This window comes from Durio zibethinus, chromosome 22 (assembly GCF_047325235.1).
Source record: "Durio zibethinus cultivar Kanyao isolate XHJ-2024 chromosome 22, ASM4732523v1, whole genome shotgun sequence".
Taxonomy (NCBI): domain Eukaryota; kingdom Viridiplantae; phylum Streptophyta; class Magnoliopsida; order Malvales; family Malvaceae; genus Durio; species Durio zibethinus.
In genome coordinates, this window is record NC_143183.1 from 6,843,230 (window position 1) to 6,858,954 (window position 15,725).

A 15,725-nucleotide genomic window follows, 5' to 3' on the forward strand; every position below is an offset into this window, starting at 1 on the left:
CCTTTTTTGTTTCACCCCATTTTCACCTCACTAATGAGTGCTGAGGGGAAAAAGCAAAAGAAAACATCTTTGAGTGGGGGGGGGGGGGGGGGGGCGGGGAGAGGGAGATGCTATATCAACACATAATTGCATGCACTTGCCTTCTTTATCCAGCCAACCATCCATCTTTTTCTAACCTAAAAATTCCATCACATCTTCCAATTCCTATTCCTATTCCACTCTCTTCTATGTAAAGCAAAGTTATACTAATGCATCATATGTCATATATACATGAAGCTATTTCTTCACCATTTTTGTTTGGTTTGATCAAGTAGACATAATAAACAAATCAGGGTTCTGGTCTTGGTATGATCAATAAGTAGCTAGGAAGCAAATATATTGAAAGGATATTTTGTGTAGGGCTGTACTCCTGGCGGCGTCGGCGCAGAACAGGTGCACTGCTCTAGTGTGCTCTTGCTATGTACCATCAAGGAATTTGGATAGCAAAGGTGAAGAAATTAACAACAGAAGCAGCAGCAGCAACATCAAGAAGGGGTCTGCTGTGGGAAAGACTATTAAAGATGGGGTCATGGAAGAAGTTGGTAATAATGATGAATTACAATTAGGCCAAGACAGGATCAGCAATGGTGGCAGCAGCAACAGTAGATGCAGTAGTAGTGCTGGGACAAATGGGCCTCACATTGAACTAATTCCCACTCGCAAGAGTAATCTCAAGAAAACAACTACACTAGTAGACGAGGAGAATCAGTTAAAAACAGAAAGGAGGAAAGTAAGTTGGCCAGATGCTCATGGAAAGGATATTGCTCATGTTCAGGAGTTTGAGCCAAGGTAATATTATCTTATATATAACATATCTTTGCATGATATTGATACCTAAACACCTGCGAGTTCAAAAAATGGAAATTTACAGCAAATAGCGTAACAAGTTTACTCATCTGCCCATCTTTCCGATGGAAGTAGCTTTTTACCCTCTTATGTTTGACCCTGTAGCTAGCTAAAGGCCTCAGTCAATAAACAATCTTTGGCAGTTTTTGAATTAATTTGAGGACATTTATGAAATGAAAAATATTTTTGGGACAACAAAACGAGGCATGTGTTTCACATTTACAACTTTATAGCTGTCGTTGTGATAAATCCAGTGAGAATAGGAAGAGAATTCCAAGCTAGTTGACTGCACATTTCTCATTGTGTCTCGTTCTGAAATATTTTAAATGCACTTGTTAAACCAACTTTCTATATTTCTGAGTCTTTGTTTGTTTTTTATCATAAAAGTGTGTCAGACGATGGAGAGCTGGAGGGAGTTAGGAACTCATGCGTTTGTGCAATTCAATGAAGCAACATTCGCTGATAGGTACGGTCCTTCTTCAAGATGACCTTAATGGCTAATTTATGAAAATCTTGGATGAGAATTGTATAGAAGATTTACATGAATATTCTACTGCTTAGTGCAAGATGTTGCTTATTCATTATTAGCTAAATTTGCAGAGTTCAAAAATGCAATTCCCCACATGTTGATACAGAAAGTACTGACAGAAATATGCTGCATCAGATTCAACAATGCCCCAAAACTGATTAGCTGAAACAAATGATCGGCTATCTGTTCAAAGTAGGGATGCATTGCAGACAGATTTGTCAAGTATAAAGACTCGTTTATGGTTAAGGAATGCATGAAAAATGAGTTTTGCTGCTTAATTAGTGCCAACAAGAGTCTTCATTGTTCAATCAATGTCTTTAAATCTGAGGCATGGGGAGAAGAGGCATGGCCCCCTCTCCGGCAGGGGTGTTAATTTTGAGTGTTCCCTTGTGCCCCACCCTCAAAGTAAAAAAAAAAAGGCAAATAGGTCATAATTATAGCAAAACAGGTGCATATGTTTCCTCTTCTTTTTAGGTGCATTTGTCATTGAACTGGCCCCTTTGGTATGTGAATCTAGTGATCATATGAGTTCAAAATCATATGGAAATTACTGCAGGTCAAGAAACTTATAATTTTTTTTTCAAAATTTTCCTTTACTCTGCGTCAAAATCTTCAATTAACCTTGAAATTATTGAAATCTTGAACATTCTAGTTGTTTTGTATGATCTCGACAAGGGCCAACGGAGCTGGCTTGGAACTGAAAATTTTCCCAGGAAATTCAAAGTTTCCAATCTGTACAATGCTGGTCATGGCTATAACTTGACATTATTATGAGGTTTGCAGATCCTAGTAGGACCCCAAAAAGACAAGTTGTCGAAATCTTTGCTCATTACCACAATCATAGCATAAATGCACACGCCTCTACAGCACTAACATAAAACATGATTGCTAAGATGCTTTTATATTTGATTGAATTGTTGCCACTTTACTTTTTATAAAGAAATATTAAACTTATAAACTTGTCTTAATTCATACTTGGATGGACACATTACCACACGGCAGCATAATCAAATTCCATTATTTTCAAATTCATTATATATGTATATGTCGAACTTGGAACAGTTACAAAATAGTATTGAAAAAAGGTTTTGATGTCTGCCAAACATGAATGTGAAGTGAATTTGAAATGACGGTTAGGCCTTAGCCTAGCTTGATTTGTTATTTTAGTAATCAATGCCTCATTGGCAGGCAGAAGAAAGAAACAAAATGTTTTATCAATTCTTTGTTTCAATGAAAGAGGCACACCATCAAAGACCAAGGTGCTTACTCTTATCAGCACTAAAGTTTCATTCGGATGCATAATGAGAGAACTCCCATCGTTCGCTATATGTAGTTTTATAATTGTACTCTTAAAAGATTCAATCATAAAATGCAATTACGGTACAACCAAAAAAAAAAAAATCCAACGATAAAACGCAATTACAATACCATAGAAATTCCTCTACCATGCAACCAAAGAGACTTTTGTTTGGTGGCCCTTTAGGTCAAGAACCTTACAATAGGTTGGTAATTCAATGAAGGGAAAAAGGGCCAGTCAGACCAGACTCAAAGCATCAAAATCAAAGTCACAGTTATCCAAAAATGTTTTTGCTCTAGATTCAACTGGATCCTTCCAATTGCATTTCCAACATTCACAGCATTAAGAATAAGCAATGATTGAGGTGAAAACAGAATTTGACTCTACGGTAGTGGTGAGGAAACTGTGTTACGAACAAGACTTCTTGAAACATCAATTTAGTGTTTGAATCTTGAAAGCTCCAATATGTGATATGATAAATGGAGCTATGCACAAAGAATAATATAATGAATGAATTGACTCCATGGGCATCACAGTTTTTCAACGAAAGGGTATTCTGAAACTGTTGCCATATTCGATTATATCTCCATCAATCATGCCATCATCAGAATTTGGGACAACGTTGCTTTACAATAGCACAGATGCAAGGACTTTTTTTCCGGTCCATTGTACCCAAAAAGAATGGAACAAATACAGATAAATTATAGAAAGAAAACAAGAACTTTTAAATTTGATTCCTGTCCATATGGGATGCAAGGGGAAAAAAACAGAGAAAAAGACACATTTCACAAGAAGAAAACTTAATAACCTCTTCTAACAAATTATCTAAATGGTTACAAAAATTAAATAAAAACTAAAGGAGCATTAAAACTTGACACTGCTGCCAGGAATAAAACTTTGCCAATTCTGTCAGTAACTGTAGTCAAAAGTTAGTCAAACGTAAAGGATGTAAATCAGTAATCCAAAGAGGGTAACATCCCACCAAATGCCAAGCAAATGCTGTAAGAATCACATATTTTTTCACCCTTTTTCCATCCCCACAACAATATACGAAATTTTCCCATAACAGAAGGGATTATCCACACTTGATAGAAAAGAGCCCCAATAATCTATCCACGCTTGATAGAAAACAGCCCCTGTAATCTATGTTTCTATTTCCTTTTTTCATTAACAGAGACACAAATTTTAAGAATTAATGAAACACTATTTGCTATTTGGTATCTGATGGAGTTCCTTTGGAAAGCTGGAACTTGTTATACATCTGGATCTTAGCCTAAATTCAATGATTCGGACTCTTACCTTTCTTTGATTTGCTCTTCTCTTGCATCTTCTTTTTCTTTGCTTCAGCTGTAAGCCAAGTATAATCTGGAGGTATTGCAAATGGATCTTGAAGATTTTCTATCTTATTGTAGCTATGATTGGATGAGCTAGGGCGGTGATATGGTGCCTTTATCCACTGAAACCAAGATGAACCCGAGGAATGTGTAGCTGCAGGGCTTTCTCGGCCAGCAGTGGGGCTAGAAGGGGGTGTCGAGAACTCATCCACAGGCTGTAATTCTTCAAACTTTGTGAAAGTAACCATCACTCTGATTGTTGGAACCACTGGGATAGCAACCTAAGGGCAACCATGAGGACTTCTTAGTTAAAAGTTAAAACAATATTATTTATTGTAGAGCTTAACCATCTGCATTCATTTCATGCAGTCACAGATTTTTGCCTCTAGCATAACAAGTCCAGAGATGCACTTCTCCATTTCAACAACTCCTTACACAATATAGATAAACTAAATTAACCATCAAAAACTTCTCCATAAAATTAGGTAAACTTCTACTCTTAAAAAGAGTATTTTGGGGAATCCTAACTAAAATATATACAAATGAGTAACTGAAATTATCTTTTATAAATTTTATTTACAAACAAATAAACAAATAAATACCACATTTTGATTGCAAAAAGGGATGCTATCTGAAAAGAAATACCAAGTATGACATCTTTATGCCAATTTGTGCTTCATGACCTCTACTCAATTCAATGTAAATGATTGTTTATGGCATTCCTGGTGAGACACGGAGAAAGAGCACAATCACAAGGTCGAAGGAACCCATAAAGCCATAATCATGTCAGAAACCAAGTACATCATTAATCTGGAACACACCACTGGACTCAAAATGAACAAATATACTAAAAGAGGTCAAGGCTTTGCTTTGTAGGAAGGATGGAAAGGGGCAATGATGGAAAACCTGTTAATCTAATGACTAAGCTACATAGTAATAAAGTGATTATGAATCTTAACCATTGGATTAACAAGTTTTCCATCCTTTATACCAAGCAAAGCTTAAAACATGCATGGTGTCATATTCTGGGAACAGGTATAGTTTATTGGAAGTCATGATATAGCTCATGAGCAGAATGGACAAATAAACAACCAAAAGAAAAGGTAGAATATTTTTAGCCCCAAGAAGCATATGCCTAGACACAATAAAGTTTTGTTTACCACATTGTCAGTATATCAAGGATTAGAATTAAAAACAAATAAAGGATTGCAGCTTTTAAATGCCTGGAAAAAAGTTTATCAAGAAAAAAGAGGAAATAAAACTTAAATCAAGATCTTCTAATGCAAGAAGAACAAGTGACAGCAGAGTCAAAAAGGACTTCAAGTATTGAGCCTACAGCAAAGGGCAATTCAACCAACCAAAAATAAAAGAAAGTATACACAGCATGAAAAGAGAAAACTAGAAAGCAATTCTCCCATGCACATGAACATATGATTTCCATTCCAATTGCCTGTAGTGAGAAAGCTATGGTAAGTACCTCCCACACTTCAATCACTATATGCCAAACTTTAAGGTTGAAACAACTAGCAAAAAAGTCAAAGGTTTCACAGATCATAACTTTTTAGTTGGATAATGCTGGGAAATGGAAATTAAAGTAAGACCATCAAAATCTTAAGAAAGTAATTTTGAGGAAAAAAGCACCAACTAGGTGACCTTTTTGCTTCAATAAAAAACAAAGGACTAAAGAAACAAAAAAAATCTATCATGATAGCTACTATAAGGAATAAAAGCTCAAATGTGCAAGCAGAAATAAAACCTCCATAGAATTGTCATATAGGTTATTTTATAGGGTTTCCAAATCATTACTGGATAACTACAGCAATGACTAGCATTCAGTGCATATAACCACAATCCCTATTTTTCTCTTATTTCTTGCACAGAGCCCAAAAACTGAGGAATGAGTATGGTGCACTGACACTAAAAGAATGTAAGAATGTAAGTATATCCATTTCACCTGACAAGTCTATACATCAACAGAAGGAAGGGAAGAACTGTACCTTATACCAGTCACACAGATACCAAAATCCTGGTCTTAAACCCTTTGGAAGTCAAGTATAAGCCCAATGTGGCTTCTATAAGATTAAACGGATTCTAACATCTTAATTTAGAAAAGCATCTATTTTTCCTGATAATTCACTTAAAGTTCTAATTTAATGGATCACAAATTTTGAGTAATAAGCAAGCATCAAAATACCATGCAAAATATCATTTACAAATGTACAGGTGATCAGCCTAAGATTTCAAAAACCTAAGAAATTCCCAAAACACATCCCTCTAGATAAAAATACCTTCCCCAAATTGACAAGTGGTGAGATCAGAACATCATAAGATAAGAGAGAAAAAAGAATATGGTCACTAAAACATGTGCCTCATGCGAATCAACATAAATCTGAACAATAAAGATAAAAAAAAAATGTTAAAGCAAAAAACACATAGAGTTCCACTAAAAGATTGCAAAAACGAATAGCAATGAAAAGAGGATCCAATTAGAGTGGGAAAAAAAAAAAAGACCTTACCTTGACTGGGAAGGTTCCTGTTGGAAGTTTTGTAGTGAGCAATTCCCTTAACCGACGAATCGCCTTAACCTTGTTTGCAAGAATCTCAAGCAACGGTAGGAGTTCTTCAGTTTGCAGTGGGAAGTTTGGAGAAAGCCAAAGAATAGGCTTCAATCCTTTCTTATACTCATTTTCACGGCCACTATCCTTACGCCGATTACCACTCTCCAAACTCATGGAAGTAGATGTTCTCGAATCTCTTATCCTCCGATGATCATCCCTTGCCACAATCTCCACAGAATGTCTACCAGGTTTGATCTGACTCCTAGATGGAGAATCACCTAGTAGGTCACTCACCTTTTCTTCTACACAAAGAGAACTTCTTGGTGGCACAATCTTCCTCTGCATGTCTTGCTTTGAATCCCGTTTCCTCCATCCACCAAACCACCCTTTCTTTTCTGGCTTAGTCTCTCCATTTTTATAACCATTGGACTCCTCGATGGGAATTTCCCTAGACTCATAACAACTATGGCGATGCCCAATAATGCCATCACCATTCTCAATCGATATTTCTGAAGAATCCAACTTAAGAGCAACTTCAAGTTGTCTCCTTTCATCTTCTGTCAAGATCTCATTGAGCTCTTCACTCTCTGTTTCATTTTCATTAGAAGTTGCAAAGAACTCATCATCTGTCATGGCCCCAGGCACCCTCCTAGATTTGATGCTAACAACAACATTGTGCATATCATACACCTTAGCCTTCCAGGCACCCACCATTTCTGTTTTCTCTTGTCGCCTCCATGTCAATTGTGGCATAAGAACTGCTTGCGTCACATCTATCCCAGGCCTGAATATATTAGTCTGAGACATTGCAACCACTTCTTGTCGAACTTCTTCCTCAGTTGCTTGAGAACCAGCACCATCCAAAGCATTTATCACCTCTTTATCCTTATGTGAGATCATACAAAGTGATCCAGGAGGAACCTTCCCATCCTCAGAACCATCACCAAGGAAAAGAATACTCTGATCTGAACGCTGAATTCTGAATCCATCAAATCCAGCCAAAGTCATATCGGCTCTTAAATTTGCACCCCTCTTCCAAATTTTATATGTATCTGAAGGAGCAATTCTGGAAATGAAAGGTATCACAGAACTCTCAAAATGGAATGTGATTTCCATGTAAAAGTCTCTCATCCTTCGCATAGTTCCCACCAGGCGAGGCAACCTTCTACACCATTTTGCCCATGCCAAAGGCTGGTAATGCCGAACAATAATCATAGCAATAGCTTCTTCCCTATTACAAATTGCTTCTTGAAGTGCACTCCATCCTTGTTCATTTTGCAAGCTCCAATCAGCACCAGCAACCATAAGCATTTCAGTTGCAGTTTCATCACCAAGTTTAACAGCCAAGTGAAGAGGAGTATCCCGGTTAGGAACATCACGCCTATCAATCACAGCAGCGATCGCATCAGCCTTCTCTTCCTCAGCCAACGAGGCTGCTTCTGTTCGAATCTCTGCCGGATTACCAAGACGTGGGAGAGCAGCAAGTATCCTCCTGAGACTGGCATAATCCCTCGTGGCAACAGCCTTGTGCACAGCGCTATGTGCATACTTAGAAACATCAATACCCGCCATGCCTCAGGAGTCAAAATGTGCTATCAATTCCAAGACCAGCTATTCCTATTGAAACCCAATCTCAATCATTCAACTCTAAAAATCTCAATTTCAACTCAAAAGCCCCCAGCAATGTAAGCACAGCAGAAGTAGACTATTCCCCCCTACAAACCAACAAACTCAAACAAATGAAAAAGAAAAAACAAACAATTCATAACTTTCACTAGAATGAACAGTACATTGCAATTTTGGCCAAAACCATTCCATCCACAAGGAAATACAACATTAGACAGTTATTGTAACTATCATAACAGAAACAACAAGGAAAAACAAAAGAATCTTCTTTGGTGGACCCAAAATAGAGATCCAAAAAAAATGGAAGAAAGGAAAAAAAATCTGACCTGATTCTTTCTTTCTCCTTTTCTTCCAAGCAACCAAAGATTGCTCTCCCAACAAAGAAAGAAGAGATTTGTCAAGCTTTTAACCCCACCAAAGACCCCTTCCCTTTCACTTTCTCTCGTACTGTTCTTCAAAGTAGAAACAGAAAAGAAAAAGAACCTTGTGATCCAATCCAGATCAGACAAACTGAAGAAAATGCATGTGGCTATGTGAAAATAATAAAAATAAAACTAAAATAAGAAACCCAGGTGGGGAATCTGGTAAAGAAGTTAAGGGAAAAAATGATGGACAAAGAATCAAAGAAAAGAATAACTATAAAAGAAAGTAAACAAAACCCCACCTTTCAAGAAAACCCAACAAAAAAAGAAAAGAAGAGAAGTGTTCACAAAAGAAAAAAAAAATCAAAAACTGAAAAGGAGAAATACCCAAGTTACTCCTTTTTGTATAGAGATGAAAAGAAGGATTTTTAAAAGGTGAAATTCTGAAATTGAAATTTTTGTGAATGTTATTGGAATTTTAATTTGGGGCTGAAGACAGCAGAACAGAAGAGAAAGAAAAAATTTTACAATTTTTGTTTTTTTAAGTAATTTTGGTTTTTCTAGATTTTCCTTTTTTTTTTTTTTTTTTTTCTCTTTTTTGAATAGATAAGAATAAGAAGGGTCCAAGACAGGGTCCAATATGGGAAGGCTGCATGTGAGCCAGAAAAAGAGGGGAACTTGCTTTCTTATTTCCTTTCTTTTTTAAAATGATGTGATTCAAAGTTACTATTAAATGATTGGTCAGAGAAAAACATTTGTTTGCTTAATTCTTTAATTAAATTCATTCAGAAACTGCCAAATTAGGAGAAGTTAATTAATCTTATTAAATTGAGTAGCCCACTGCCTGCTGGCTAATGTATTATTGCACAGTATGTTGCCTTTGTGTCAAAGGTTTTGACCCGACTCTCTTTTCTAAAAAATTTTCGGAATTTTCTTTTAGTATTTTTATTTTCAACTTCCTGGTCTGTGTTTTAGTAAGATTAGAAGTGAGCAATCAATCAATCGATTTGATTTTAAAAATTAAAAAATTGATTTAATTGATCTCTATTAAAAATTAATCAAAATTAATTAATTTATTTTTATTAATTAAAAATAATCAAACTGATATAAATTAATTAATTTCAAGCAAAAATCAATTTTTTTATGATTTAATTATCATTAATCTTCAATAATAATTTTTACTAAAATTTCACTCAAGAAAACTCGCCTTGTAATTTTGTCACTAATATCATATTTACCTTTCTTAAAATTTTAAATAAAAAATATTTTTATCTATTTGTATTACATAATTTAGTTAAAAATTTATTAAAAATGTTGATTAATGATTAATTTAATTATTTATATCTATACATCTATACGTCTATACAAAATATAAAAGTAATCCCCGAATGAAACACTAATAAAATTGTTCAATGGAGCTCCAATTAAGAAACATGTGTTTAATAATTAAATTTTCAATTAAAATTTTAAATCTACCGTATGTTTAAAGTTAGTTGCATGATAAAATATGAGGTTGAAATTTTTATATTTATAGGAGGTGATTTGTACATTCATGCTTTTCAAGGTCAAATGTTAGGCACATTTTGGTAAGTTGAAAACCCAAATCTAAATTCAAAATGTGATTTTAGGGTAAATTTCTAATATTATATTGTATATTTTTGTTTTTTGTGACATATAATCTTATTATATATTTGTGAGGTACAATACCTAACAATAAACAAATTTTTCATAAAAAATTATAGTTTTGTATTGTTCTAATTTTTCTTTGTTTTCACAAAAAAAAATTATAATATATGATAAATTGAAAAGATTATACAATTGATAAAATAATTTTAAAAATCATAACCAAAAACAATAATCATAACATGTTAAATATTATATTTAAATTCTTAAACTTTTAATATTTTATAATATTTTATGTTTTTTAGATTTCTTTAAATTAAAATGATAATAAGTATATTAAAAATTAAAAAAATCTATGAAAAATATCAGTCCCAACATAATGGGAGCCAAATTCTAGTAATATATAAAAATAATCTCCATTTTTATAAATAACGACAACTAATCAATGTCTTAAAAAAGATTTAGACGGATAATTTGGGAAGAGATAATTCCCTCCCCCACTCTGTTTCTTTCTCGTAAAGAAAAAAAAAAAAAAAAAAAAAAAAGAACTTTCCCATCTCACCGAGAGAGAAAGAAAGAAACTCAAAGAAAAAATTGAAGTCTTTTTTTTTAATATTCCTTTTTATTTTATTTTGTTTGGTTCAATCCTCTTTCGCAATTTCTTTTTTGCAAGTAGATGCACTTTAGTACCATAACTCGCCACTTCGACTCTTATGGTCAAAAACCCCAACGAGGCCTCCGTCGATGATTTCCTCGAGCAAATCCTCAGATTCTCTAATTTCGCGACAACTGAGTGGGGCTTAGTAGGACCCGATGGTGGCTTGGCTGGAACCACTGCTGTGGCTGGAGCACCAATGATGTTGTAGCTCAACTCCCATGATGGCGTAGGACATCTCGGTGCAATCGGCAACAGGAAAGTTGGCGCGTTTCATGGACAAAATTTTCGTATGAACTTTTCTTTTTCGTCATATTAAGATATTCCAATCACTTGCTTTTAACTTTGGATTGTTATATTATTTTAATGTTTATTATATTTGTATACTTTTTTGATACATGAAAAACCATTTTGATTTTGTTTTCTTTTTATAATTAATGCTATTTATTTGATTTTTTATTCTATATCTTCGTATCCTTTTATTTATTTAGGCTCAATTTATTTCGTATAAAATGATTTTTAAAAAGTAATTTTTATATTTTTAAGCGTTTAATTGGTAAAAAATTAATTGATCAATGAAAAATAATTTATTGATAAAAAAAAACAAGTTATCTGTAAATTGTTTTATCTTTTTGAAAAAGAGAAGACAATTTTTAAAAAAATTGTCTACAAATAAAATTATTTATCAGCATAATTTTATTCTAATCAGATCATGTACATTATTCTTTTTAAACTCAAACTTAATTTGATCCGATTCAAAATATTATTATATTAATAAATAATATTTTTATTAAATTTTACTTTAAAAAATTAAAATATTAATATTAAATTTTTTTTAATATTTTAATTTTAAATATTTTTATAATTTTATTCAAGTAAAACTTTAAACATAATATTTTAAGCACAAACTTGATTTGATTCGACTTAAAATATTATAATATTTTATTAAATTTTAATTAAAAATTAAAATATTAATATTAAAAGTCTTTTTGATATTTCAACTTTAAATATTTTTATTTTGTATATTATTAGATATAAATATTTTTAGTATTTCAGTAATAAATAATATTATATTATTATTTTAATAATAATATATAAATATATTTTTATTATTTTAATAATTAATTTTAAATAATATAATAATAATATTTTTTAATATGAATATTTTTAATAATTTCTTATAAATTTTTTAGTTTAAAATATATAATTTTATATTTTTATTTAGTAAGGTATTTATATTACATTTTTAATAATAAATATAAATAAAAAAGATTTTTGTTATGATTTAATAATAGAAACTTTCAATATAAAATATATATATTTTAATGGTATAAATATTATTATTTTAATATTAATAAAAATAATATTTTAAGAATAGTAATACTATTTTAAATATTTTAAAATATTAATATAAAGAATAATAAATAGTTTTATTTTAAGTATTCTTATTTAATATAATATTTTAACATAAAATATTATTATGTAAATATAATTATTTTGAATATTAATAATTTTAATAATAAATACTTTAAATATATTTTAATAATAAATAATTTTTAATATTTTAATAGTTATATTAATATTATTTGAAAAAAGAAACAATTTTCAGAAAACAACCAAATAATAGAAAATATTTTTCATTAACTCATCCAAATAACAAAAAATCTATACTATTTCAGAAAATATAAACATTTTCAAAAAATATTTTTTGAAAGTCAATTTTAGTGAAACAAATGGAGCTTTAATTATTTATAATTAATGTTATTTATAAGTTTCATTCTATTATAAAAATTGTAGTGACCCTAAAACAAAGAAGGCAACGAGGTTTGTAAAGAAACCTAGGGTTTTAGTAGGGAAGTTAAAGAGATTGGCCATTTTAAAGGAGTTTGTAACAAATCACCCAACATTAGAATCAAAGATAATGAATCTAATTAGGATTTCATGTCAATTTGCAAGGTTTGTCTCCTTACTAATTACTGATATTACTAATTCTCAATCTTGAAAAGAATGAGGAAACCTTTGTTTTCATTTATTTATATTAAGCCAAAGAAGTTTAGAAAATCTTTAGATGGTATGCAATGAAGCGTTAACATTGGAAGCTCTCTAAATATATTTATTTATATCACTAAATTTAAGGTTGGTGTATTGCATGCATTTAGGTTTTGGTTTTTTTAGTACTGATTGAAACCCATCAATGTTTTTTATTTTTTTTCACAAATTTTTTCTTTTTCCCCATAGGCGAATGTTCATATTTTAAGGAAAAAAAGGTTTATTTATTTATTTTTTATTATGAGAGATCACATATGATTAGGAGTGTAAATAATACATTAATACTCACAAGTTATTCAGGTTCAACTCGAATAAAACTTAAATTCAGCTTGATTATTATTGAGTTGAGCTTAAGCTTGAGTAGCTTAACTAATCGGTCAAGCTGAATTTGAGTATTCTTATACGCGACTTAAGTAGCTCGTGAGCCCAATCGAGCTTTTATTTTATAATATGTTTTTATTATTTTATTTAATAAAACATCTCAAACTCAAGCTCATGCTCGAACTCGAGTTCAAATAATCAAACTTTTATCGAATATAAAAATCAAACTTATTTTTACATATTAATCGAGCCTAATCGAGCGAGCTCGAATAGCTCGATTTCTATAATGAATCAAACTCAAACTAAAAAAATAAAACTCCATTGAGTTCAAGTCAAGTTTTGAGTCTAGAACTTTGAGTCAAGCTTAAGGTTAATACTATATCGGCTTGAACTTGATCGATTACACCCTTATATATGATGGTGGACAGTGCATGAAAGCTTGTGATGAATGGAATGGTGGCGAAAAAGAACATCAACATTGTAAAGATTTGAAAAAGGAAATCAGAGGTGTATAAAAAGAATCATAAAGAGGTGTTAACTATGCTTTACTTACACAGTAATGCAATTGATTTGGGTCAAATGTATGATTTTTAAGTGAATTAGTTTATATTTCTAAGTTATCTTATTGTGGTAAGTTGAAAAACTTAATCTAAAACATTTTATTTAAGTGATATATATTTTTATTTGTTTATGTGCTTTTTGCATATATGATTATTCTAGATATGGGCAGTCAATCAAGAAGGTATGCCCACATATTAGTTTTTTTTTTGTTATATTAATTATTTGTTTGGTTGGCAAGAAAAAGTAGTATCTAAGGAAGAAGTTTTTAAACATTGAAACTTTCATTTTATGATACAGTGATTGAGAAAGTTGGGGAGTGATAAGGAGAGAAGCCTATATCTTTAATTTTTATTTGGTCATCATTTTGTTTCTATGTTTGTTTATTGATATTTCATTTGTCAAAATTTTGAAATATTTGAGGAATCAATAATTTAAGGCATTTTAATTTTTTACTTTTATGGTATGAATGATTACATTCATTACTACAATTATTTTTAAGGTAAAAAAATTGCTAATGCAAATCCAATTTGTTATTTTAATTTCAGGTTGTTTACTTTCAACCCATGGAGTGTATGAAAAAAGGATCAATAAGATATGTAAGATAATACATGACAATGGGGTCAAGTTATTTTTCATAACTTGGTTGATTTTTACTTTTGTTGTTACCAATATTGTTATGTTTATCATCATCATGTATGTGAATAATTGTCCCAAGAAATTTGTTTCTTGCATTGTTGATTTCTTAGGTAGGTCTTTCTTTTAACATTTTAAAAAGAATCCTCTTCTACGTTCTTCTTATGCCATGTAAGTCATTTATTGCTTTGCTGGTTTATTTTTCTTTGTTTCAATTTTTTTTTTCTTTTAAATTTATCTACTTTTAGTTCATGGTTATTGGTTCTAGGCTACTGAAGATGAGGACTTTAGATGTAAAGAAAGTGGTTGGTGGACATAAGAGATAGTGCCTTATTACTTGCAATCGGTTACATGAAGAAGTTTTCATTTATTGGCAAACATGTTTAGTCTTTTAGTCATTGGAATCCATAGTTCATGCTTACCTTGGAATTGATGCATAAGGTCTGTCATTTGTAGAATCCTTTCAACTTCCATTTTATATTATTTCTTTTATGAAATTGTTTACATTCCATACCTTATTTTTTAGCTCAATTTATGCATATATGTGCTAAGGAATCAACAAAGGTATGTCAGTAAGATAAGACCTTTTTTTAGTAATTTTAACTTTTTTTAAACTAATTTTGCTTATTTTTTCTAAAGAAAACTATTTTTTATTTTTCTTACAAGTTGGTTTGACAAGTTCGGGTTTTACTGTAATAGATGTTTACCTTTTGCATTCCACATAAAGGTGATAGACCTGGCATGGCACCTATTGGTGTCAAAAAGCATTTGGCACCATTTTTGCTTTCATATCTTATGGTATATACTTCTTGAGATATACACATGCATGCATATGTATAAATTTATGTCTTTTTGTGCTCATCTTATCAATCTTTAGGCATCCTTATTAAGAGAATTACAACCTAAAAGTTAGTTTGGATTGAATTTGATTTTTGTATCTTGTCATTGGAATTCACTGATTAGTAGTATACTTATCATAACTCTATAGACATAACTATGCTTGAAATTCTAAGCATATTATTTTACATGTTGTTAGCTATGACTTTTAGTCATTATCATTTACCACTAGCATCACATTGCAAAGAACATTTAGTAATGGATTTTTTTGCCACGAGATATTTTCCTCCAATGTTGATTTCTTTGTAATCATACTGTAGGTACCTACTAACACTTCAAAGATAGCTATCTTGAATGCAAATTACATGGCAAAACCTTTGGAGATAGTTGATTTTTTCTTTGAAATTCTACTTATAATCTGTAGAAGTCAAAATGCATTTTGATATTCATGAAAA

The 15,725-nt window shown here is 31.4% G+C and overlaps 2 protein-coding genes across 3 annotated transcripts; one reads left to right on the forward strand and one right to left on the reverse strand.

Annotated features, from left to right (window-relative positions):
- Window positions 1-143: 143 nt before the first annotated feature.
- Window positions 144-3,265, forward strand: LOC111307892 (uncharacterized). Its single transcript, XM_022906203.2, has 3 exons — window positions 144-828; window positions 1,273-1,351; window positions 1,486-3,265. Exons 1-2 carry the CDS (start codon window positions 569-571, stop codon window positions 1,331-1,333), a joined length of 321 nt encoding a protein of 106 aa, XP_022761938.1. The 5' UTR covers window positions 144-568; the 3' UTR covers window positions 1,334-1,351; window positions 1,486-3,265.
- Window positions 3,266-3,393: 128 nt separating this feature from the next.
- On the reverse strand, window positions 3,394-9,243 carry LOC111307891 (uncharacterized). Of its 2 annotated transcripts, XM_089751434.1 has the most exons (4): window positions 8,556-9,157; window positions 6,562-8,318; window positions 4,691-4,767; window positions 4,187-4,326 (listed from the first exon to the last, which is right to left on the reverse strand). In XM_089751434.1, the coding sequence occupies exons 2-3, from the start codon at window positions 8,173-8,175 to the stop codon at window positions 4,735-4,737; spliced, it is 1,647 nt and encodes a 548-aa protein (XP_089607560.1). In that variant the 5' UTR covers window positions 8,176-8,318; window positions 8,556-9,157; the 3' UTR covers window positions 4,187-4,326; window positions 4,691-4,734. The 2 variants fall into 2 exon arrangements, with proteins under 2 accessions (XP_022761934.1, XP_089607560.1); XM_022906199.2 differs by lacking the exon at window positions 4,691-4,767 and having other exon boundaries at window positions 3,394-4,326; window positions 8,556-9,243.
- Window positions 9,244-15,725: the final 6,482 nt, after the last annotated feature.

Excerpts from the sequence above, each read along its gene's own strand:
- LOC111307892 (XM_022906203.2), top strand. The coding sequence starts at position 569 with ATGGAAGAAGTTGGTAATAATGATGAATTACAATTAGGCCAAGACAGG. Across the intron at positions 829-1,272 it reads GTTCAGGAGTTTGAGCCAAG|TGTGTCAGACGATGGAGAGC; the intron begins GTAATATTATCT and ends TTATCATAAAAG.
- LOC111307891 (XM_022906199.2), bottom strand. The coding sequence starts at position 8,175 with ATGGCGGGTATTGATGTTTCTAAGTATGCACATAGCGCTGTGCACAAG. Across the intron at positions 4,327-6,561 it reads CAGGAACCTTCCCAGTCAAG|GTTGCTATCCCAGTGGTTCC; the intron begins GTAAGGTCTTTT and ends GGTTGCCCTTAG.